The 25,159-nt window shown below is 41.6% G+C and overlaps 1 protein-coding gene across 6 annotated transcripts; it reads right to left on the bottom strand.

The window, feature by feature from the left end:
* Positions 1 to 41: 41 nt before the first annotated feature.
* Positions 42 to 23,434, bottom strand: synrg (synergin, gamma). 6 transcript variants are annotated; one of them, XM_088300182.1, is made up of 24 exons: positions 23,351 to 23,434; positions 21,144 to 21,184; positions 20,239 to 20,390; positions 19,944 to 20,071; positions 19,404 to 19,509; positions 19,221 to 19,332; positions 17,708 to 18,079; positions 16,774 to 17,058; positions 15,832 to 15,912; positions 15,210 to 15,406; positions 14,794 to 15,033; positions 13,913 to 14,052; positions 12,976 to 13,091; positions 12,828 to 12,890; positions 11,386 to 12,258; positions 7,315 to 7,827; positions 5,661 to 5,824; positions 5,531 to 5,584; positions 4,691 to 4,787; positions 4,463 to 4,611; positions 3,009 to 3,119; positions 2,883 to 2,921; positions 866 to 898; positions 42 to 547 (listed from the first exon to the last, which is right to left on the bottom strand). In XM_088300182.1, the coding sequence occupies exons 1-24, from the start codon at positions 23,383 to 23,385 to the stop codon at positions 416 to 418; spliced, it is 4,233 nt and encodes a 1,410-aa protein (XP_088156308.1). In that variant the 5' UTR covers positions 23,386 to 23,434; the 3' UTR covers positions 42 to 415. The 6 variants fall into 6 exon arrangements, with proteins under 6 accessions (XP_088156308.1, XP_088156309.1, XP_088156311.1 ...); XM_088300183.1 differs by lacking the exon at positions 866 to 898; XM_088300185.1 differs by lacking the exon at positions 16,774 to 17,058.
* Positions 23,435 to 25,159: the final 1,725 nt, after the last annotated feature.

The following is a 25,159-nucleotide window of genomic DNA, read 5'->3' as shown; positions in this document are numbered from 1 at the left end:
CCATGAAGAAAGGTTCACGCAACAAAAACCACAAAAAAATCCAAATTGTTGCACTTGTTTATTTACATCACATTCACATCACAAACACACACAAAACTCAATTAAATTACATTTTCCCCTAAATTCTGCAAATCCCAGCCACTGATTAGCTAAAATGTACACCAGTTAAATACCCAGGCAGACGTTCCAAACTAAAAATATGAAATAAAAATGTGTCTTCCAGCCAAGAAGAATTAAAAACATTGAAAGTGACATTTAAAACAAGAGCACATTCAAGTTCAGCCTCCAATGTTACATTCCAAAGACAATGAATTACTTCAAGCTTTAAACAGGATCCAGTCATGAGAGTAAAATGGCCGCCAGTGGATGTGACTCAGTGAATAAATAAAAAAAAAAAAAAGTGAAAGTTGGTCATTCAGAGAAGGTCGGGCAGGATGAGTCCCGGCGGTTTGGGCTCCACGCAGTTGATCCAGAAGTTGGCGCAGCTGGCATGGTACTGGTGCCCACCGTACGCAAGCTTGAAGTTGTCCGTCTCCGAGGTAAACGCCTGAAGACAGTGGACATTTCAAGATGATGAAGAGGAAGAAACAATCCTTTGCATTGAAATCGGGGATGTCCAAACTTTTCATTTGAGGGCCGCACAGAAAAGGGCCTCAGGCCGTGGTTTGGAAAACCTAAATATAGGTTACTATTAATAGGATGGGTTCGAGGTTCAAGGAGGATTTCAAACAAGGGGGAGGGTTTCAGAATAGGGTATGAAGGAAAGGTCAGGGTTTTAAATTGGGGTTGGAACCTACAAAATGACGCATGTTTTGTCGACGGAGTAGTTGAATCTGTCTCAGAAATAATTCAAGTCAATATTTACCATGGACTTCCGAACACTTTCTGGAGTCAACGCCTGTAATCACAACACAGTCGACACATGAACTAGAAGGAGGAGGAAACGGCAAGACACGAAGGTAGGCGCCAGCAGAAGCACAACCGGAAAGCTCGTCTTTAGCCTTGGTGAAGCAGCATGTGGCTCATTATACAAAGTTGCTTTTTTCCCCCGCCCTAAACGTTAAAGTTAAATATAACTGAATTGTACTTGACCAGTGACACTTTTGCATACTACACGTTGAAAATGGCAAATCTAGAGTCTGAATCCATCTTTGCTGGCATTTCCCAAGCTGTCAGCCCAAGATCCAATAAGGTGGCAAGGTAAGCCCGAGGATGCTCCCGTTCCACTTGATAAAATAATCATGTGACATTACAACAACAAGACGAATGAGTGCAGGAAGAGACGCTAATAAGCTAGCGTGATGTCAGACATCCATCTTGTGTGTTTGTTTCATTTCCAAAATCAATTCTTCCAGGATTTCGCTGGCTCTTTTTACGTTTAAAAAAAAAAAAAATGTCATTCCGCTCCTGAGAAAGAACAGCAAAAAATCCTGAAATATTCAACATCAAAGGTTTATTTATTGTTTATAAAGTTCACCTGCAACATTAGCAAGCAATTTAAAGTATTACTTTGGTGCAATTACTTGCTGTTATTAAGTTCTGTTCATAAGTTATTATAAATTAAGAAGTGTTACTAAATCCATTTTTGTTTTTTTAAATCGTTTAAGTAAAACTTTGTTTTTGCTTCTATCCGAATGCAGCTGGTGGAAGCCCATGAAGTCTACTTGCGGTTAAGTGATCTCTCGCATTTATTATTGTGCGCAACTTAGGAATGTCGCGATATTCAAATGTCACGATACGATCATCATCACGATCTTGTGTTGTTGTTTTTTTTTCTTTTTAATTACTCTGGAATCGGCCGTAGCCTCAATTATTCGCGGATTTACAAATTTCCGAAAGGGCTTGGCCCCAATCCCCCCCAGAATAGCAAGGGTTCACTGCAGTGTATTTTATGCTCTTCCTGAAATTTCACTCAAAAATCCCGGAAGTACAACGTTCAGTGTCTAAACTGACCAAAGAGGCAAAGAAATAAAGACCACTGTAACATCAAGCCTGCACTATTTGACATGAAGTTGAAATGACAACACAGTCGTGTTTCTCAAAGTCTGCTGAAACCTTCAAGACTCCACACAAAGGAGCCAAAGTGCCCAGTGTGCTTTTTCTCTCTCCTCACCTTTCAAGAGTCTGTCCTCCAGTATAGAGCGAGCAGACAACAATGACCCACACTGATTGTGTGCTAAAAGCACGCCGCCAACCGCTGATTGCTCAATCAGCTAACGTAGCAACAGTCACTAAGGCGCAATGTCAAAGCTTTAGATTTCTCCGACTGCTGCAGTGAGGGCCTTAACTTACATTTATACACTGCAGCAGAGAGGACTATCAGTAGAAAAGTCAGGAAAGTTGAATGAGCGCAAATAAAGGACCCAAGGAAAAGACCCAAATGGCTGTTTTGAAGCAAGATGGCAGACTTTGAGCTTCTTAACGCACATGGCTGTTAAAGATGTTTTTGTTGGGCAAAAAGAGCCTAAAATGGCCACTTTGAGCAAAAATGGCCAACTTCCTGACGTTTTTGTGGGTGTGCTCATGATAGACAAGGCTACCAAATTTCAAGAAGCTAAGTTCAACTAAATCTTGGAGGAACCATTACTGAGAGTCGTCAAACTCATTCTCTGACCCGAAAATGGCCACTTCAAACTGAAGATTTTTGATTTCTTGAGACTTTTTAATCATTAACATTTCAACCAAATTTTAAAAATGTTTAATAAGTGGGCAGATTGACACGGAACTGAGCCACATAATGAGTAATTTTTGGAGAAAAGTTGAATAAGTGCGATTTTAGCCCCACACACCCAAGCTCATCCACAAAAGAGGAACAGCCCAGCCAACACCTTACCCCCACCCGACACCACAAGAGGCAAAGAGTACAATAACATTTCTCATACTCGTTTAAAAAGGCGTCCAAGTGCGCTTGCTTCTTTGATCTGAAAACATGATCCACAGTCGAAGAAAAGTCACACCACTCAACACAACACTGCTTGTGTGTACACGTGCGTGCGTCGCGTTCCAACCTTGCTGCGAGAGTCGACGTTGAGCAGGCACACACCGCACGCCAGCTCCTTGGCGTTCTTGATGCCGTGCCGCAGAATGCAAGAAGTGAAATCCAGAGAGCTTTCATCGGGCTGCACAAGACACGACCCAAAAAAAAATTACACAATCATCATCAGCATCACTGATAGAAAAAGCCGAAACACGCGAAAGAAGGGAGTGGATTCTTCTTCATACTATCGGTCGGTTTGGTGCTTATGTTGTCATAGAACACAATATTTTGTGGGTCTTGAAAGATCAGTTAAAATACTCTAAACCGACTAACCACGGCTCAGCTTTCCACATCAATATACTCAATCGGCTGTATTTTTGGTTCATTTGCTGGTTTGCACGGATGAGCACGGTGAATCTTGTCACGTCTTGTGTTTACACACAGGCGCTTAAATAAAATCCATGCCTCTCTTGTCATGCCCGCTGTTGTGGGCGCAGGCAGTAGCCGCATCGCACCCAAATCAATCGCCGATCGATCCGGAGTTAATGGAGCGGGACCACAGCGCATAGACGCTAACATTCCGTTATGTTATCGACAGCCTTTTCATTGGAAAGACGCGCCATCATTGCCGCTCCATTGGCAGCGTGTGTGTGGGCGAGTGTTTAAAGCGTAGGCGTGTGTCGGTCGGGCAGAGATGGGGAACAAGTCACACGTGAAAGATTCGAGTCTTAACTTTTGAGTCTTAAATTCAGCTTGCTAACTGAATTGTCACCAAGTGAAGGTCCACTATGCGTTCAGAAAAAACTCTCATAAAAAAAATGTCCAGCGTGTCATTGCATACCCTGTCAGCGAGCTTCTATTTCGCTGTTTGCGTGTACATAAGTCTGACTGCAGTTCATTTAAAAAACAAAAAAAAAACATGCCTTTATAACAGTGTAATACTGTGAATATGAAGTTCAATGTCGATATTGACGAAGACAGTCTTTTCATGATCATGCTACGTCTAATTTTCACCATGCCTCTTTTTTAATCAATGCACCTGTGGAAATTAAAATTACAGTCCGCATTCCGTTTCCCTTGGCGACAATTTACCTTTTCGACAGACACGTCACACATTCAATCTGTGGCGGTTGTCAAGAAGGCTAAATTCCTCACTTGGAGCCAATTAGGTGATTGTCTTAATCAGTCTGACTCGATCAAATTACACCAAAGGGCTTGCGTACGAGTGGTGCCATTGGAAAAAAGCGAAAGCTTTTGCCAACTGGTGATACGATGACGTCATGGTGAAAAGGCCTATGTAAATTCATTGTATATTATTTATCTAAACAGAACATAAAATGAAGAGTGACGTCATCACATCTCAAGTCAAGTCTAGCTCTTAACTGCCAATTCCAATTCAAAGCCCCTGTGTAGGTTTTCAAGTCATGAAAACAAATCCCCGGAATGGAGTGTCCATGTGTGCAACAGTACGTCGGCGAGTCTCACCACCAGCTTGGCCAGCGACATGAAGCTCGTGAGGTTATTCCACACGCGGTTGATGTCCTTCAGCAGCTGCTGCAGCTTCTCCGAGCACACCGCCGTCGCCTTGACGCCCAGCTCCACCCGCCTGGTCACGCGGTACACTTCCACCACACCTAACGCATACACACACAAACACACACGTTTATTAGCATACACGTTGCTGCGTGTGAAAGCGTGCATGTGAGCACTTACCCAGCAGATACTCCATCCCCTGAGCAGATTGGATGACCTCAGTGCACACGGAAGAGCTGCTGATGCCGTTTAGAGTGTTGTTAGCTTTGGTGATGACCTTGATGTGGGGGGGGGGAATAGGCCAAGCAGTTAACTTACATTTATTTAAAAAAATGTTTTTACAAAAAAAAAAAGTCCTACAAGTTGGAAAAATGTAATTGTATACTTTACCAACCATATACTGTATAAACGTCCAACACACCAGCATACAAGCAGTAATTCTTCAAATGTACACGGTCGCCCTCGAGTGTTTGGTGAAAGAATCACTGAATTTAATGTGGTTCTGTTCTACTAACTGTTCATGATTTTCCAGCTGCCTAAACTTGTTTTAAAATAAATCTATTCACACAGCTCAGTTGAAGTGAGGAAGCCACAGATTTGTTTGCATTCTTGTAATCTTGTTTACGTCGCACTTTTTTTTTTTTTCCAATTTTGATGTTTTCATAGTGACTGCTTAAAAGACGGCTAATCAAACTGTTAATTACTTAATAACTCTAATTGAAGTATATAAACATTTTTTAACATTTCTGTTTAATGAATCTGATCTTGTTTATTGTAATGCAAAATAATTTATTGATTGTGTTTATTTAAAAACACATGGGAGGTAGACTTTGAAAAAAAAAAATTGCATGTTAAATCACAATAGCGATATTGAGTGGGGGGAAGAAAAAAAAAATCTGAATTTTGGGACAGACACTACTTAAGCGAATAAAATTAGTTCTTTATCCATGTTGGACTACCCACTTGTTCAGTAAATCAAACGATGGTTGTAAGGCCACAGGGTGTTTAATAAGCACAAACCTGAAGAGCACTTTCCAAACACCTCTGCCACTCGTAAGCATAGCGCTCGCTCTCCTGCGACATCACAAACAGAGACGTCTAAGTAAAAGTATTTTTAAAATAGGTGATATTTAGTGTATCTGACATTCACCTCCACCTCCCCTGTCAGATCCTTGTACTTGTCCCGGATGACGGGCAAGGTGGGCTTCTCGCTCAGGGTGCTGGATCGGTCGCGGAAGGGCTGCTCTGGAGGCAGCGATGCAGGCAGGCGGCACATCTCCTTCTCTCCCAGGCTGTGACTGCGCTTGTGAGAGCCTGAAAGTCAGACACAAGGGGGGGACTTTTAATAAAATTTAAACACACCTTCACTTAATTTGTGGCTTTGTGTTGTGAGAAAAAAATGCGACACTTTTTTTGGGGTCCTCGTTTTTCACCATTTTCTAACAGGTTAGGGACCAAAACAGTAACTAGGCCCCGACATATATGGATTTTTGGGAGGAAATAGATGAATACAATTCAGGTAACCGATTAATCAAGGAATTGTAAAAAAAAATAAATAAAAAATAAAAAAATCACTTTTTTGATGCACTTAATTGTGTATTTGAAATGATTTTCGGTATCATATTCGTAAAGTTAAAAAACTATCAACAATGAAAATAAATGTACAACAACCAGCAAGTGCTATTTTTCCTATAAAAAAAACCAAACTTTGGGGCTGAAACCAATTTAAATGAACATTGCTGATTTGTGATACAAGTTATTTAAGTTACCAGCACGGTCATGGAACAAATTAAACACAAAAATCAAGGTATCATTGCATTTGTTGTCACTCATCATGCCACTATTCAGTGCTTCATTCCGCCTGAACAAGAACAGAATGACTAAACAATTTGGGACAAACAATAATTACACACCAGACGGATGCATAAATAGTCATCTATGAATAATTCATTGGCATGCAAATATTGGCAGGTGACCACAAGAAAGCAGACAATGTCAGGTGAGGCACGTGAGCAGGTTGCTCTGGCTCAGTTAATCCGACCACCACCGGTACCATCAGCACCAGCACCAGGCCCCTGCAGAGACGTGCGTCACCTTCCCAGGCCTGCCTATGATCCCATTACACTTGTACTGGCAAAGAAGAGAGCACTGAGGCAAAATGAAATGCAGCTGAGGGAGATCAATCTTTGGCAAATGAGCTTGTATAACACTGCGGAAAACGTTAATCAATTATTCACAGCGCATAAGACCATCTTCAAAGAAGAAACAATGCGGTTCATCAACATGTTGGCCTTTGCTGATCCATCTCAGCAGCATTCATCGGTGCCAATAAGGTTGTCATCTCAACACTGCCATCTAATGCCTGACAGCTTTATTGCACCCTAATGGGGGCGAGCAGCAGGGGGGGCCAGGTTACAGACCTCCATGTTACTGCACTGTTCCATAAACATTTTCATAATGTTTGAAAATAATGGGTGCCAGGGTACTTCCAATTGGGGATGGCCGAATGCCAGTAACAGTATCAGGCCAAAACGGACCTTATTTTAAGGTATCGGGGACTCATGGAGGCTTCCGATACCAGACACTGATACTTGAGGCAAAAATAATAAATAAATAATTTTGTTAATTTGCTGATCGGCCCTAATGTCATAGGGCACAATTCCTAGTTAATTTCCATCGATTCCAATTCAGAATAGTTCCAAAACCTAAAATTGGAAATTTAACTGGGTTTCGGAAAAATGATAAGGTTATGTGAAATTGCGCTATTATGATAGAAAAAAAAAAAGAAAAAAAGAACAACTCACCTTGAACAGACAAGTCAAAAGTGGCGAGCTCGTTCTTGATCATCTCCTCGCTGGATTTGACTTTGGGCTGAGCGCTAGCCTTCAGGAAGTCGGATTTGCCAAACTTTGGCTTGTCTCCCTGGAAGGCGCCAAAGTCGTCCGAGGTCTCGCTCGGGTTGGCCTCCAACCCGGCTTCAACGGGTGAATCGGGCTTCTCAGGAACGGTGCTGGCAAAGTCTCCGAAGTCATCTTCGTCGCGCAGCTGTTCTCTACCGGCAAAGTCAGCGAAGGCTTTGAATTTGTCATCCTCGGCGCGAAGGGACGAGGCGATCTTGACAGGTGAGGCGGCTGAGCTGCTTTCCGCATTCACTTCGGCTTTTTGAACGGACGTAAAAGGTAGCGGGGCGGCACCCTCATGGTCCTGTGGCTTCTGGAGTTCGCCAGTGACGCACTCCTCCCGATCTGACCAGTCGTAATTGGCCAGGCTGCTGAGGCCCGACGTCCTAAACGGGTCAAATTTCATGTCGTCTCCCTCTGCAATGACAACACAGACATGCCAGTGCTTCCTGCGAATAGCGAAGATGCTGCTGTGGCAAACTGAAGACGACCTTATCAAATGGTGTTGTGTGTTCAAGTCATCACTCTTCTGTTCTAATGATGGACTTTGACAGACCTCGGGCCGCATTCACCCAGAATGAGTGGCACCTTGATTTACGTTGTCACATATTAAGAGCTTGCAGTTTCTCCATATTTAAAATAGCATTTTTGTAAGTACGTGTTCGTATGTGCCCCCCGTCGCCTAGTAGCACTTATAAAAAACGTCCCCTCCCCTGATAAATGGGCGTTCAGTATATATAAGCACGTTGAGTCAGATGGTCAGGTGACAATATGGGACGAACAAAATGAGAGCGTGACTCATTCCATCTTGTGTCAGCAGTCCAGCCTGGTGGTGGAGGTCAAGTACGCTTTGGGGGAGATTTTACTCAGACATTTAATGTGGGTTCCATTTTGGAGTTTGGTTTGAAATTTGAGTTTCAATCAGTTTAGGGTTGTGGTTCCAAATTTGGGTTTGAATTGGTATTTCAAATTATGTGGTTGAAGCCAATAATTAGAGATTTGTGTTTTGTTTGACAGACATAAGATGTTTGTCGTCCAGCCCAATTACCGTCGCCAAAATTAATCAAAACGCCCAATGTTGCATTTTATTTTTCCTGATGGCCAATATGCAATCAATTTAAAGCTATGTTAACTTCACAGAACAATTTATCTAAATTTCCAGCTAATTTTATTTTTTTGTGAAATTTAAACAAAATTACATTTAACATTTCAGTTATTTTGAAATTTTGGAAAACATTATTCATGGTAGAAAACTACAGGGAGCCATGAAAAAAAAATATCGATCTATCTCTAGTTCAAATCAGGGGTTCAAGCCTAGTTTAGGGTTTCCAAAAAGTGTGAGGGTTTGAAACCAAGGTTAGTGTTTCAAACAATGGTCTCTAGTCAAGGCAGAATGAGTTTCTGATTCAGTCATTCTAAAAAACACACAATTACAAATTACATACTATCTAAATTAACAGAGTAATTGTAAAAAAATGCCAACATAAAATATTAGGTAGAAAAACATTTTAAAATGCACAAACACAAGCTCTACTCTAATAATAAAATGCATGCACACACACGCACACGCACGCACACACAAACAAAGCAGCATCTTCAAATGCCACCCAAACCTAACTTAGTGTCCAATGCAGCCCCAAAAAAAGCAATTTGTGAAATTGACAAGGATCTAGCGCTGTATGTGAAGCATTTAAAGGAAGAAAATAAGAAGAAAATAAGACGGCACCCATTTTTGAGCCATACCAAGAGGAATATTTATTACCACAACATGAGAGAAGAGAGCCAGAAAAGGTCACAAAGTAGAATAGAGGTCTATTGTTACACGAAGAGGTTTTGTCAAACTAACAGTGTAAAACTAGACTTCAGATTTGTTGCGAGTTATACAAGGGCATGCAGAGTCAGGAGCAAAAGGGCAGAAAAGAAAAAAAACAAAGGGAAACGAAAGAGAAAGAAATGCACAAAAAACAGAGTGAGAAGGCACATTCACAGACTCAAATCAGTCATTCAGAGGAGGAGGTGACAAAATCCATTCAGCTACCAGGTTGGAAAGCAATACTTTTCTTGTTTTGGGGAACAAAAGAAGGAAACACTACATAAACCCTTTGAGGACTCAAAAGACACCAAAAAATTGAAATGCAGAGGCTATAAATTGCTTTTAAACAATTATATCGGGCTATCAAGCACTCAAAGGGTTATGAAGCAGCCAAACATCCCTGGCATCCTGCAAAAAGGATTTTAATTACATCCAAAAAGAATATTTAAAGAGACAGTATCCCTTATCCTCTTCCTTTAGTGATGGTTTGAAAGAGTAGACTCTTAATAGGAGTGCGACTCTAGTTTAAGCAAATTATGACTCTTCTCATCTACCAGCGATCACACAAACTTTTGTCTTAAGATCAAAATAAACAGAGCCTAGCGCTGTCGTAAAAATACAATTCTAAGATCCAGTACATATTCTCCCTAACACATAAAATGGCATCTGGGATGGTCTGTGTACTTGTCAATTTCACAAATTGAAAAAAGGCAGCAGGAAGTAGGGCATGATGGGTATTAGCAAACGAGGACCATGCCGTCGATGCGAACGTGACAATTCAAATACCCCCCCCCCCGAAAAATACAAAAACAGTTTCCTTCTACGCACCGTACCGGAAAGACATTTGACAAAAGGAATACTGTCTCTTTAAGAGTACGTCAAGTACGTGCATGTTCCGAAGCAGGCGACCGTCAAACTGGGCTGAACAACACAAGATGCTCTGTGGCGCTCCATAAATACTATTAGATTAAAAATAGACTTGAAAGGAGGCATTTCAGAAGGACAAAAGCTGAGTTGGAGTTGTGTTGCTGCTTCTTTGTCCTAAATGTCTTCATTTATAAGGCAATGACGATGCACAGCTGGATTAAATCACGTCGTGTATGAACAAAAAAAAAAGACTGACGAATGTCCTAAATGAATGGCTGAATCGATGAGCGAATGGGTGAACAAGATGCAACCACAGACGTAAATGGCCCGATTTGATAAAGTAAAGCACGTGCAAAAAAAAAGCTCTAACTTCAACAGTGGGCGGAACATGTTAGTGAATGTGATTCTAATTCGAGTCCTGTGTCAATCAAGCCACCTTATCAATGCAGTCTTAGCAAAAGACAAATAAGGTCAAATATCGATTATTATATTACCCTTTCAGCATTTGTACATTTTGCATATTTGGTGTTATTTTTGGGGGAGCCTAATCTCTGTTAGCTGCTGAGAATTTCTCGCATTCACTCATTTTGTGCTCATTTGTCTAATATGAAAATATTATTTTGGCATCTTTCTAAGCCTTGTCTAATGTAAAAAAATTTTTTTTTAAATGTTTGCCACAATCTTGCGGTATCTATCGGAGATTACGAACCTTTTTGAGTGGGCATCAAGCGCTAACATATTTTTGCTATTCACAGCACAGCTCGGCCCCTCAACACTATTGCAGATAAAAATAAAAATTCTGAGCAACACTTAAAGGGAGCGTTTTAAAGCTTTTCTCCTTTTCTCTTTCTTTTTAAAGAAACCACTGCACTCGAGGAAGAACAACCTATCAGAGACAAAAGGCGTGAGACTGAGATTAGTGAAGTGAGACAACGGTCGAATCTTGCTCGTGGTTTTAAAACAGCAAATTCCCCCTTCAAGAGAACCTTAAACTATCGCGACAAGAGAGGGAAGTCAAAGAGGACAGTAATGTAGCAACATCTACAAAAACTAAGAGCATTTAAATATGTAAGTAAGTAAATAAATAAATAAATAAATAAGAATGAATGAAATATAAATTAGATGAATGCTAAAAGTTGGAATGGAGAATGATGCTTAACATCCAATTTGATGTTACTACAGAGTAAGCATGTGAACTTGGTTATAGTGTGTGAGTGTGCGTGTGTGTGCGTTTGTGTTGTGTGTCTGTTTGAGTGGGAGGGCCCCTCACCAGAGCAAGCGCACTAGTTCCTCACCTGTCGCAGGTGGCTGGTGGGACGAAAGCCCCGTCAAATCCAGCGAGCTGTCCGACATCACGTGCTTCAAGTCCCCGCCCACATCGGTGAGCTTCATGTCCAGCTGCACCGACAGCGCATCCTCAGAGTCGTCCTTTCCGGCGCTGCTGCCGCCGATGGACGGGAGGTCCAGGGACTTGACCGAGGCGCAGTCCTCCGTGCCTTGCTTGAAGGCGACCACCTTGTCCACCAGGGTCTTTTCCGAGGCGCCGAGCGCCGTGCAGAATTTGGATGACTGAAAGTCGGCAAAGTCGTCGCCGCTGTCCTTCGTGTCGTCGTAGGCCAGGCCGCCACCCTCTGAGGACAGCTGCTTGAACACATCGTACTTGTCCGAGCTCTGGTGAGAGGAGGTCTCGCCATGGACTACCGCGCTGCTCTCACTTTTTGGCTCCCGGCCGGAACTCCCAAACGCCATGAAGTCAGCAAAGTCGTCCTGTGGAGCTGCCGCTACCACCGGTGCTCGAGCGGCGTCTGAGGAAGAAGAGCCAAATAGTCCAAAGTCCCCAAAGCCATCAGGCTTGGCACCGCCCGGGGGGACCACCAGAGAAGGTGGTAATGTGCCAGTTTGTGTGTCTGTGGCAGGCAGAACGGAGGGAGCGATAGAGGAGAAAAGATCCAGGTCTGCCATGTTGAGAGGGTTTTTGGCTTGAGAAATAGAAGCGGCTGGCGGCTGCTGCTGTTGCAAAGGCTGAGAGTTGGGGAAAGCAGAAGGGAAGGCGGGCTGGAAGATCTTGGCCTGCTCCGAAGGCTCTAGTGGAGAGACGCTGTCTGCGGTTTTAAAGTCTGTGAAGCCGTCGTCAGTTCGCCCAGACTTGAAATCGGCAAAGCCCTCACCTGCAAACACAAAAATCAAACTGACGGTTAGAGAATGAGAGCAACTATCAATCACCCCCCAAAATAGAGATCACCACACGACACACGAGGGGTGAAACGAGTCATCAATAGTTTCCAAAGAATATCGCAACAGTCTACAATCATGTGTGAAGCAGAAGCACTCAGAATACAGTTTAGAAATGAGCAGTCGTTCATCCAACGTTGTATGAACTGGAAGGGAGACACTCGGCACACTGCAGACTAAGAGCATGACCTACTGGATTTGTAAGACTGCGTCGCATTGCAAACTGTTCTAATGAAACAGGGAGATGAAAAACAATTGGGATCAAGTGAATTACAGCATAGTGAATTATGACCGAATCACCACTTGTGAGTCGGTGCTTTTTGGTTCATGACTTAGGGGGTACTCACACTGATCAAACGGTAACATGCATTGCCCACTTCTCTAGATCTTTAAAATGTCATTTAATGTTGGGAATGATCATGATGTTTACTATTTAAGTCATACTTGATGTAAAAAGTTTGACAACACTCGTGAGTATGCACTAAATGGTGAGGTGGAAACTTACCTAGTGGTTTCTTGTCAGTAGGATTTTCTAACTGCCTAAACACACTGTACTTGTCTCCTCCATCTAGATGGGGTGGAAAATGTAACATAAGGGGAAAAAAATGCATCCAATAAATTCTAACACACACACACAGACTTATAACTTGTACCTGAGGTAGGAATCGTGACTTCTGTGGGCTGATCCACAGACAGCTGCTTGAAAACGGCGTATTTATCAGATGTGGCTGAGGAGGCCCTGGACAGAGGAGTCAGCATGGCAGGTACACTGAAAGACATTAGGAAGGGAGGCCATCACATTAATTAAGGATCTCTGGGCTGAAAATAAAGTTTAATGGTCTTGCATGTTTTCAGCAATTAACTTTTAAACACACATAAAACAGAACACACAATTTTTCATCGTTTCAAAAGAAAGCTCTGGCTTTTTACATTTGAGAAAGGGGAATGGCGCACCATTTAGCAATGGCTCAGCGGGAACATGTCATCTTGTTTGTGAGCTAAAGTTCCACCAAGACTTTTTCACACTATATTTTTCAGGCTAAGCAGGGAGCGATGTCATCTTAAACACGGCAACACATCTTGGCACGCCACCCAGCAACGCTCCATTCCGTGGTCCACACATAGAAAATAAATCGGTCTGACAGTGGCACGCTCCACCTCATAAGTGCAGTGCGAAAAGACACACAAACATACAATTATTGACTCGTTTAAATATATATTTTTTTTAACCATTCTTTATAGAACTACAATCTCAGTCTTTGTGTCATTGCACAAAAGTCTCCAGCGTCCTTATAAATGTGAGGGAAACCTAACACCACTCTGATGCCAGATAATTTAGTTCCGTCTCATCGTCATCTCTTGATGTATAATTGCCTTTCCGTTTGAGCTGGTGAAGTAATACGGAGAAATGAACTTCTCGACCGCCAACTGAAATTAATTCATTAGGAGCTGACCCAAACTCATTGTTATGCCGAGGAGCTTCCACCAAGATAGAAATGATCACTGACTATCTGACACTTAACTGAGCACAATATGCAGGGTAACAATGCTTTAATAAGGAAGCACTGGGGCTGAATATGAATGTGTTACCTGTTTTGATGCTGTGCAGCCGTTCTGGAGGGGAATTTTGTGCTTGGTTCCCCCTGGAAGTCAGGGAACGCCTGGTCGCCGGTTCCAGCCTTGGGTGCTTCCTGGAAGTCTTGGAAGTCGTCGTCTTCCACTTTGGTACCCTTAATGTGTGGGTGGGCAGAACAATACAGGAGACAAATTATGTAAAATAGACTTTTGAATGACTTGTACACAAATAAATACGTCTCAGGAATTCCTGCCTATCCATCAAGTGTGAATTAAAAAAAAAAAAAAGTAATAATCATTTGTTTTTGCAAAAAGTGTGTCCGAGCTTGATTTTTGCATCTTTTATGCATCAGTGTGACTAATTTACATAATTACTTTTTTGTAACATATTTTTCAATGTGTAAAATAGCACTAGTAACAAATTTAAATAGCACCAGTAAAATAATTAAATACAATTAGTAGCAATAATTTCTCTAGCCCGTCTTGATCTTTTTGTGCCAGCATTGAGCTATTGAACGTTCATGAGACAAATAAGAGTCTGCTTAGTTTTCTGTTTGAATTTAGAGGAAATTTCAACGGCCGTGACAATAAGCAGCTTGAAGCAAGCACACTATACTTCTTGTTTTTGAAGACCTATTCGCAATCTGCCAAAATTTCACTCAGCAGACTCAGGGAGGGCGGAATAAATCTCATCCGCTTCTTCCCAACACTCACTTTCTTAGAAACCGAGGCAAGAAAAAGCTCACTCTTAAGTCAGATTTTTACTTGCAACTCAAAGCACAAAATATAAATATATATATATATATATACATATATTACAGAGCAGTGACTATTGAGTTAGAAAACAAAATAACAACAAAATAATATGGGGAATTGCAGGTGACGGTAAGTGTTACCTGAACAGGAGGGAAACTAGCAATGAAGTTTGCGGGTGCTGGAGCCGGCGCCACCGTCATGGGGGGCATGCCTGTCGGGGGTGGAGTGGGCATGGCCATGGACACTGGTGGGTGGGTCATCATGGGTTGCTGGTGCTGGGGCATGACGGGGGCTAAGGCCATAGCGAGGGCCGGCAGGTTGGGCACCGGCGGAGACGGGAACTGACTGAGGATTTCCACGTTCATCGCAGGCAGGCCGCTCTGAGTCACACACACGTTTTTTTAAACATCAATATTGCAGGTTAATCAATCTAATTACTGACCACACCACACCCTTGTTGTCCTTTATATGTACGATACCACAAACAACAGAAACCTAGCATAGGAAACAAAAAGCCATTCAGTACATCAAAATGCCCTCGTCACTACATCTTTACCTGCGCCACACCGATCAGCGCCAGCACAGTGTAGAGCTCCTCCTTTGTCAGCATGCCAGGAGTTGTGCGGTTGGCAGATGCCCATATTTGGCCCAAAGCCTCCCGGGGTAGACCCGACGACATGAGTAGTGGGTACAGCTTGGCAGTGTCGATCCCAGCCGGAGTCATACTGAACTCGAGAACTTTCTTGAACATTTCTGAGGGCAGAAACGCAAGAAATTTTGTATCTCTTTATCCAAAACTATCGGAAATGAAAAGGAAAAAAAAATTACTCCACTATGAACCATTTCAAGCAATATTTACTTAACACTTTAATGAGGATAATTCAGTCATTGATCATAAAAAAAAATAAAATCAAATAAAAAGTAAAGTATGTTATCACTTTTTTTTAAACATACAATTAGGGCTGAGAGATAAAGAAGGATGTGATCACTATCAACAGAATATACTCATATATCAGCTGGTCGATATAATCAGTTAGCTCTTAATTTTTTTTTGTCACTTTGTAATGTTTCAATTTGACATGTGGTATGCCTTTGAATGTGTGAACATCATCGTAGAAATTCCACTAAAACAATTTCAAAATTGAACTCACAACCGTTATCTAAAATCCAAAGATTACCTGGGATGAGGCTGTCGTTGTAAAGCCAAGCTGGCGGGATGGACTGGATGTGTTCTTGTGGTGGATATACGCCAACGCCCCCTGTAGTAATCAAACGCGCGCACACACACACACATACGTACACTGTTAATAGATATAGATATGTAGAATCAGCCTGGTAGGGGAGTACGAGTTGCTCTTTGCCAAGTCTCTTGGCAGCAGAGCCCCTTCTGGTCACAAAAATAACACAAAAATCAGCTCAGTGCAGATATAACACACACGCACAAAATGAATTTTTGGTGGCTGGCTTTTGTTTTTTTATCTTTCTATTTTTCCTTAATAAAAACATGTAAACGATAAAACCAAACCTCCACTAAAATGTGGTCGTAATTGTGAATAGCTTCCACAGTGGCAGCAATCCACTTAAAACAACATTCACACCAGGCATATAGCATATACAGAATCCCCCCAAAAATAAAATAAAATAAGTCGTCCGACTACAATAAACAAGTAAATTGAGTTTGGTCAACAAATTAAACGTGTTAGACATCATTGGTAATGTATATGCTAGAATGAAGAGCCTCTGTGTTTGCCTTGATGACACAAAAGATTACAAGAAATATTAATACAGTAAAAAGTAAATGCGCATCCATGTTAGTCCAAAGCAGGCAGCATGAAGCAGCAAGGAATTCCACGATAGACGAAAAATTAAGAAGACATTAAATGCAGAAAACCTGGAAATGCAGTGTAGCAGACAGGGTATAAAGGTTTGAAATTAAGGTATCCGGATGTCCCGCTTGACAAAGATCAGTTATTCAAGTTGGCAGCTTGCCTTGATTTGATTTGAATGCCAACAAAAACAGCTCTAAAAGCCAAAAATGGCAAAGCTGAAAATGACAGGAAGTTGCGATTTTAGTGGCAGAAGAAGCTGCGGAGGTCTCGTAAGAAATGGGCTTCTCTCACCGCTGTCATCACTGTTCGGAGGGGAAGCTTTGGCAGCTGCCGGGGCCACAGCGGGCCCCGATGAGGGGGCCTCGGGTAGCCTTTCCGTGACGAAGACCGACTCGAGACTCAAGTCCCCGGAGGCCGTGACCCAGTTCCTGGCCTTACTGCTGCTCTGAAACTGGGCAGAAACTCGAGCTCTGGGACTCATTTCCGCCAATGGCTGCCTGGGTTTAAAGTTCAAGTGCGCCGTCTTGCCGGCCGTGAGGTCGCAAGAGGAAAAAAGCTTCTCTTCCAGGGATGGGCCTAGATGGGCGAATGGGAAACAAGCTTGTTTTTCATCAGCCAACCTGCCTCTCGGATTTAAATGTGACAGCTGCTAAAAATGTTTACATTTGCTGCGATGCTCATACATGTAGATAGGGCTGTAAAAAAAAATTATAAAAAAAAAAAAAAATAGAGAAAACTGTACATGTCTTAAATGATGATTTCAGCCATCTTCGAAGAGATGTTGCGTGAGGTAAAATTGCTTGGAAAGGCGATGCCACATTGACCATAATTTACATTTCATCAGGTGAATTGATGGAAATTTAGACCAAGTGACAGAACCATTGAGGGACTGGCTAATGAATTGACCTTTAGGTAGCTCAGATGAATTCAATTTTGATTCTAAAATAAACAGCATGGTTGAGAGCTGGTGTTAGCTAGCAGGCTAGCCAAAATGGTTTGCTAAATGACTCAAAGGCAAAATGACTACAAATTTTATACATACCAGAGAAAATGTCTTCCACAAACCCAATGGAGGTTTGGTTTCCATTAAAAATGTTTTTCATTTTGGGGTATTTCTGATGATCCAACCCCAAACCTATACCTTTGTATCATTTACACATAAAAAATGGTACCTATCCCACGTGAAATTATGGAAGGATGGAAGATGAGCAAAAGAAAGAATTACCTTGAAATGAAGTTTGTGAGCTGCTGCTGATGACAGAGTGAGGAGGAGCGGCAGTGGGAATGGACACAGAGGAAGGGAGGGAAGGGCGGACCTGAGAAGAAAGATGCGAGTGTGCGGAACCGACGGGACCCTGAACAAAGTCACTAAACTCCTCGTCCTCCTCGGGGAAAACGGTTGCAAGGGAGCTCGTCATGACAGTCCTGCGGGAGGAGGCCGCAGAGGAAGAGGAGGGTGGGGAGGAGGAGGAGGAAGAGCTGGGCCCTTGAAAGTCACAAAATTCATCATTGTCCTTGGACAAAGGCGGGTTGAGGGAGGGAGTGGCAACAGACGAGTGGGATGAAGATGATGATGATGATGATGATGAAGTCGAGTCTGCAAAAGTGAACAAATCGTGAAGATGAAACACGACACACGCACACACTAGAATTGAAGAATTCAGGATCAAACAGAAGAATCCAGTTATTCCTCCCCGAAGGGGGACGCTGTAGAAGATTCTAGTACATGGATGGGCAAAGTATGGCTTGCGGGACACAAGCAGACCGCATTATTCTTTAGTCAGGGTAAACAAGCATTTTTATTATTTACATTTTGAGCTCTGTCATATTTGTGGCATTAATTTTTTTTCTTTTGACTGAAATTAGTAAGTATCCAAATAAGTATTTGTTAATTTTTGCATTTAGGGTTATATTAAAATTAAAAATAGATTTTTTTTTTATTTAAATATTAAATTTTTACTAAATTGCAAAATAACAAATAAATTAACTATAAATGGGGTCTCAATATAAAGACCCACCGCAAATAACGGATGCCACCTACCAAAGTATTTTTTTTTATAATTGCCTATAGAAATAATTTAAACCCACAATCCCAAAACACTTCAAATTAATTTCAATTTATCGTAGATTTCCAAAACTACAAATAGCCTTTTTATGATTTAATTTAGAAAAACATATGAAGTCCAAGTGTGTTGCCGCTGTGCACTCCATTAAAATTAATTACTAATTACTATTGCCAGAGGCTGATGCCAATTCTTGTAACGGATTAATTGAACGATTAATTAAAAAATATGTACATAATGAATCAAATAGGTACTTATGAATATATATTTTTTTTGGTTCCTTAATGCATATTCGACTGTTTTACAAAACTTTGTCCTTTCGTATTTTTTTATTGATTTTAAAATAGCTAATATCGGTCGAATAAGCGGTAGGGCCCTACTAATCACTTCTTTCCTATCAGCAAGTGCTTTGGTGGCATCTTGTGGCATATTAGGGCATTACACCAGAAAGAAATACACCAATAGCCTTAAACAGGTGAGTCTTTCTGCAAATAGCCAGGTTCAATAACAGAAAAAAATGTAACCATATAAGTGAGAATGAATTATCACTCGTTAAACTATTTTGCGTAGTGCATACACATTTATGTTTTTTTTTTTCCAAGTGATCTGACCCATGTGTTTGTCTTACAAATGAAATGTGACCTTTGACTCCTGTTCAGGAACGAGAAACTGTACCTGGCTTTTTGCTCTGTGACGACGGCGTGGGGTGCATCTTGGCGTCCCTGCTGAAACCGTCCAGGTTCCCCTTTATCGCCTCCAGGGCATCGTCCCGGCTCTTCTCTCCCATCTAAATACGGCCCAAAAAAGTGAGTGACTGGAAACAAAAGTGGGATTAAGAATGCCAGCAATGTTTCTCACCTTGGGTTTGACGCTACTGAGCAACCTGAGTTTCTGCTTCTGTTCCTCGAACTGCCGCCGTTTTCTGTCCTCCTCCAGCATCTTCTGCTGCTGCTCCAGACGCTTCCTACAAACAATAAAAATGGAATTATAACGCAGACACCCTTGAGGATGCCATTCTATAAATAGATAAAAGATGCTCTTGTTGAAAAGAGTGGAAAGCGGACTACTTTCTTGGTTTTATTCTCTCTTTAACCCTTACCTGTTTTGGTTAAATCCGGCTCGCATATTGGTTTATTTGGCGGCGCCCATCAATGTCCTCATTGATATATCGCACAAATTTTGACATTACAGGCGATCACCTACTTGGCATAAAATCAAAAATACTGATCTATTTCAATTTAAACAATCATATTGGTGTAAAGCCTAGTCAGTAAGTCATAAAAAAGTAACTCATAATGTGACCGAGACTAGACTCAGAACATACAATTTGTGCATGGAAAAGGAACAGTACAGTATGAAAGCTTTAATGGAGAGGGAGTGAAGGTGCATGTTTCTTACTGGTGCTCCTCGGCCATTTGCTTCTGCATGTCAGCTGTATACTGCGGGCCAGCAGGTCTCATGCCAATAAATTGGGGCTGGCCCAAAAACGGCATCCCGGGGGTCTGCATCCCGATCGCCATCCCAGCCTGTCACATACAATGAAGCCTTTATCTGCCTGCTAACTAAAGGCGTGCCTCAAGATGCACGTTTAATTCCTTCCGTGAGCACACAATCTTAGCTCAAATTATGTTTCCTCACTGAAATTACCGGAAATGCTACTTATTTATAGCGATTGACTGTATCCAGAACCCACCTGCATTGGCATGGCTCCTGGAGGCATCTGTCCCCCAAAGTTAATTCCCATCATGCTTTGCATATTTGGCTGCATGACCTGAACCATTGGAAAGCCTTGCTGCTGCTGTTGCTGCTGTGACTGTTGTTGCTGTTGCTGCATGGGCACCAAGCCTGCACACGAAACAGCAAAAATTACATTATGATGTAAATTCACAGAATGATGGTCTTATCTGAAACATGCCAGACGTAGGGAAATCACTTGAGAAAAAAAAAAAACTTGATAAATGTACACATGTACCATAACAATGTAGTTGTTTACAACCACTGAAACACTGCGGGAAAAGCTGACATAAATGTAGTTGATGACTTTGTGACTACATTTGTCGAGCAGTTGGGGAAAGACACAAGACCAGCAAGAAGCCAATCTGTTTTTTGACAGCTTGGAGAAAAACGAGGAGCGAGAAAAAAATAAATACATTTAATCATCCGCAATGTTTGTCAGCGCAGACGTTGAGTTAAATGACAGCCGGAGCCTTCTGAAGCCACCATGTAATTCCACCATTACAAGAGAGGTTGGAAATAACTAACTTTGCAAACTTGACTATTGTACAATATCTAGATATTTGTTCAAGTTGGCATTTATCCTTAATAATTGAAGAGGATCGATCACATTCCAGTATTGGTAATCACCTCTCCCTTCACTGGCATGTCGTCAGTGTAAAACACTGTGCATTAGCGAAAACATACATAATGCAAAAAAAAAAGAACACATTCAGCCATTGGTAGTACAAACACACATATGAACAAAGATTGATGTCCTTGAAACTTTATCAATTAAATATATTGCGCTACATGCATTCTGGCAACCAAAAAGGACTCAGGAGTTTAAAAAAAGAAAGAAAGAGATAACATATTGTGACTCACCTTGTGGCGGGCCCAAACTCCCTCTAACGGGATACATGAAACTAAAGGAGGACATATGAAAAACAAGTTATGAGACTCGGTACATGTGAGACATTATGTCTCAGCAGATGCTGGTATTAACGACAATTCCAAAGCCTGGCATTAGTCAGGTAATTTTATGTTTTCCAAGTGTGTCATGGGCTTACTTAGAAATTAACCTATTTTCGAAGAGTAGTGCAAATATTTGAATAAGTGTGTGTTCGAGTTTACACAAATATTTTTTCTACATTAATTTCCTACCATGCATGTTTGTTTCCGTCAACTGGAATCCAATCGCTTACTGCCACAGACGGACATTTTCAGCTAGTATGTTTTTCAACAGCTTGGTGTGTAAAAGAATGGCATCGCCTGCTTGTCTCAACTTTTGGTCTTCAAATAAACCTTCATGGGCTTCAATGATACTGCCGTCAACATGCGACACATCTACTGCAATTGTGTCCACGACTTTTCCACCCACATTGGTTGAGCTTCTGTTTCACCTGCGCTGTATCAATGTCAGCCATTCATTCATTATTTACATGGCTCAAGCTCATGGTATGAAAAATATATGAAAATGAATAAATAGTTCGGATTCTGGCTCACTGCTTGCTGGTACGTAACGCTAAAAATTGTTAAGACGCTGACTGACCCTGATTCACAAACTTCTTCATAATAATTAGGCCATTATTGTATGTTTACGGTAACTTGTCAATTCTATTTTATTCACAGAATTTTGCTCCGATTCACAACTAATGATATTTCAAGGTATTTCTTTCCTATTGCATATTTTTAACTGTTTCCGCAATACCCTAAGATGTCACAAAGAAAGTAGTCATTGGGGTCAAGGAAGAGTTGTTAAAGTGACACATAGCAATTGACAGGCTATGGTCTTTGCAAGTCAGGGAGGAGCTAAGTTAACCTGGGTTGAAAGTTACGCAGTAAGTACAATGACAAAATCAAATTAGCTGTAATGTCTTTTGCGTTTAAGAGTAATGTTAGATATGTTTTAAATTAAAAGGGCTTTCAGATTCGGTATGAAATATTTACAGTACAAATATTAATAAAAGATTTAAAAAAACTTTTCCATTATATGCATTTCTTTAATATTGTATCTAATACTCAAGGACAAAGTATTTTAAATCAGTAAATAAAAATACATTCTTTGCAGATTTTTTTTAATTAATCACCCAATTGATCAGTTGTCCTTTTTTCTGCCAAATATTGGAATCGACATCAGCCTCAAATAATCCCTGTTGGTCAGGACCAGTACACCCGGTTGGCTGAAAGTGGTAGAAACTTATGATTTTGCCATGCTTTCCGTCGTAACAGTGTCAAGTACACTGTTGCCTTCCTGCATCTCACACTGTTGTGAGCGTGTAATGAATGATAGTGTTTTACGTGAAAATTTTGCAATTAAGTTAGCAAAAATCCATCACCGGAAGTCGTGCGCTTCGTCTTTCCGAATAACGGCATTGTACAGGTTGCGCTGTGAACTGTGCAAATGTTAGCAGCACTCTTGATAGACATCGTTTGTAAAAGTTTACTGTGAGACATTTTTGTTATTTATTTTTCTATCTAGTGTGGTTCTATTCAAAGGTGTTCCTAAACATCGCCTGCTTTCGTGATGTTCGGAGTTTTACATGCGTCATTGTTTTAATTTATTTCACTCTACGTCAACGGAAATTATATTTTACTTAATTCCAATTTTTGTTGTGTTTTGAATTAAAATGACATGTTGTTGTGATTTCATCGTAGTAAAGGCGTTTTTTTAAATTTTAATATCTCTACTATGTAGTATTAACCCACTATGGGCCCGTGCAGGTACGTATTAGCGTTACTAAGGCGACATCATCGCTCATATATAACGTCATAACTAACTACACATGAAAGATGGCTCGATTTGTATTATTATGGATAAAAATAACAATAAAAAACATTATGAGGCGTCGCGTGAGTGTGTCTGGATTATGGTGGTGGAATCCTTCTGTGACAGCACCCAGCTGCTAACGTTAGCTATGGCAACCAGTCATCTCGTCAGCCGGCTTCGACCATACAACCACAACCGCGTCGACGTCCCTTTAAAGCCGCCACGGTGACCAGTTAGAGGCAAAGCATGTGTAGGTGGTGGATAAATGTCGAAAAGACATGACATAATGGCGATAGAGAGGAGTGTAAAGGAGCTCGAATACCTGCCGCCTCCAGATGATCCCGGCCGAAGCGCCATCTTGAGAAGGGCAGTGGGTAGACCAGTATGGCGATGACGTCATATATACGCATTTGTGCGCCCTGATCTGAGGCTCGCAGGCGTCTCTGACTGCGGATTATGCAGTGAATATATTGACCTATAGATGTCAGTATTTATCTATCTGTCTGAGATTAAAACCTCGGCGGCCGTTGCGTGTCAAGACAAGGCTGTTGCTTTGTCCCACAGCTGTCTGTCAAAGTGGTCCGATACAAGCAACGCAAGCCAAATCCAAATTTGAAAACCAAACCCTACGACTACTCCTTTTAAATTGGAATCCTTAATACATCTTTGAAACCCTAATGTCACTGACATTAATTTAATACAATACAATACAATGCAACTTTATTTATATAGCCGGACAGCTGGAGCTGTAAGAAAGCACTTATAAAATACATGAACACGTATACAGTAGATATCAGAAGAACAGCAGAACGGCGACAGTCTTATGTTAAGTCGAAAGCTAAAGAATCAGAATTTGTCATTCAATGGAAAGTCATTCCAGAGAGAAGGACAAGCAACAGAAAAGACGCAGTCCCCCAAGGCTCCACCTTGTCCTCGGAATCTCCAGCAGCATTTCGTCTGCAGACCTGAGACAGACTGTTGGCTTTAGATAAGATGCCAGGGGGCCAAGGTCAACAGGGTTGAAAGTAGGGCCACTGCGACCGAACGCCATAACTTCTTCTTTTCGTTCAAATTCAAGAAATTTGGTGACATCCAGGTTTTGATTTCCTCTATACAGGACAAAAGTGGTCTCAAGCGGGACATAGCTCTAACTGTCATCCTCAGAGCAGGATGGAACCTAAGGGCAGCTACTAAAACGAAAACAGCAAGGGCCCCAAAACAGAACCTTGGGGAACACCATACGACAGAGTGACAGAGTTGGACTCAGCGCAACCTAGACAAACACAAAATAAGTTGACTAAGGTTTGACACTAACCTAAAGCTCAAACCCTTGTTTGAAACTCCAACCCAGATTAGTTTGAGGCCCTAGCCCTGGAATTGCCAAGTGACATGATGATGATGATGATGATAATGTCATGAATGTAATTGCTTCAAAAAATGAAGAATAAAGTGAGGGAGAGAGAAAAAAAGAGACTCCCAGACTTTTGGAGCCTAAATGAGCACACGTGTTCCAGCTGAGGCCTCCCTTGGCTGAGCAACAATGCTTTCAAGCCTGAGCACTTTGTCTGAAGATCCCTCAGCAAGGAGGGACTATATTTCCAACACTTTGAACGTCAATAGCTGAATATCCTTTATTATTTCCTCGAGGGTGATTAATGACGTCACCCATTAGTGATTAGATCGCAGCTCATTACAGATGTTTGCATGTATTCACGCCTCCAATTGAGGTTCATTAGAAGCCCAATGAGGCTCCATCACTCTGTAGCTGTAGCTGTCTCCTCCTCCTGCTCCGCTGGGAAGACATTCACAGGTCTGGGATCAGATCAGAGTGGACCCCCCTCCAGGTTGCCAACACTCCTCCCCACCCGCCCAAGCCCCTTATGCCCCTGTCCTCGTGAATGGTGGTGGGCCGAGAAAGGTGAACATTAACCGGTGTGCCGTAAATCATGACAAAGCTGCGACAGCATCAGCATGACGACATCAATCTGTCAGGCATTCACCTCCAAATGTGTGAGCAGTTTAACACCTTGCATCACAATAGAAATAAAAAGACTTTTATTGTCATTGTATGGTACAGATACAACATTTGGGGTGAAACTCTGTTATTTAAAAAAAATATATCTATATAATA

The sequence above is a fragment of the Idiotropiscis lumnitzeri genome, chromosome 7 (genome assembly GCF_059441095.1).
Source record: "Idiotropiscis lumnitzeri isolate Australia: NSW breed Sydney's pygmy pipehorse chromosome 7, RoL_Ilum_1.0, whole genome shotgun sequence".
NCBI lineage: Eukaryota > Metazoa > Chordata > Actinopteri > Syngnathiformes > Syngnathidae > Idiotropiscis > Idiotropiscis lumnitzeri.
This window is presented reverse-complemented; position numbering and strand designations above follow the sequence as displayed.

Coding starts and splice junctions, on each gene's coding strand:
- synrg (XM_088300182.1), bottom strand. CDS start 23,385: ATGGCGCTTCGGCCGGGATCATCTGGAGGCGGCAG. Junction 20,072..20,238: donor CAGGAGCCATGCCAATGCAG/GTGGGTTCTGGA, acceptor TGTATGTGACAG/GCTGGGATGGCGATCGGGAT. Junction 2,922..3,008: donor ACGTCGACTCTCGCAGCAAG/GTTGGAACGCGA, acceptor TCATGTTTTCAG/ATCAAAGAAGCAAGCGCACT.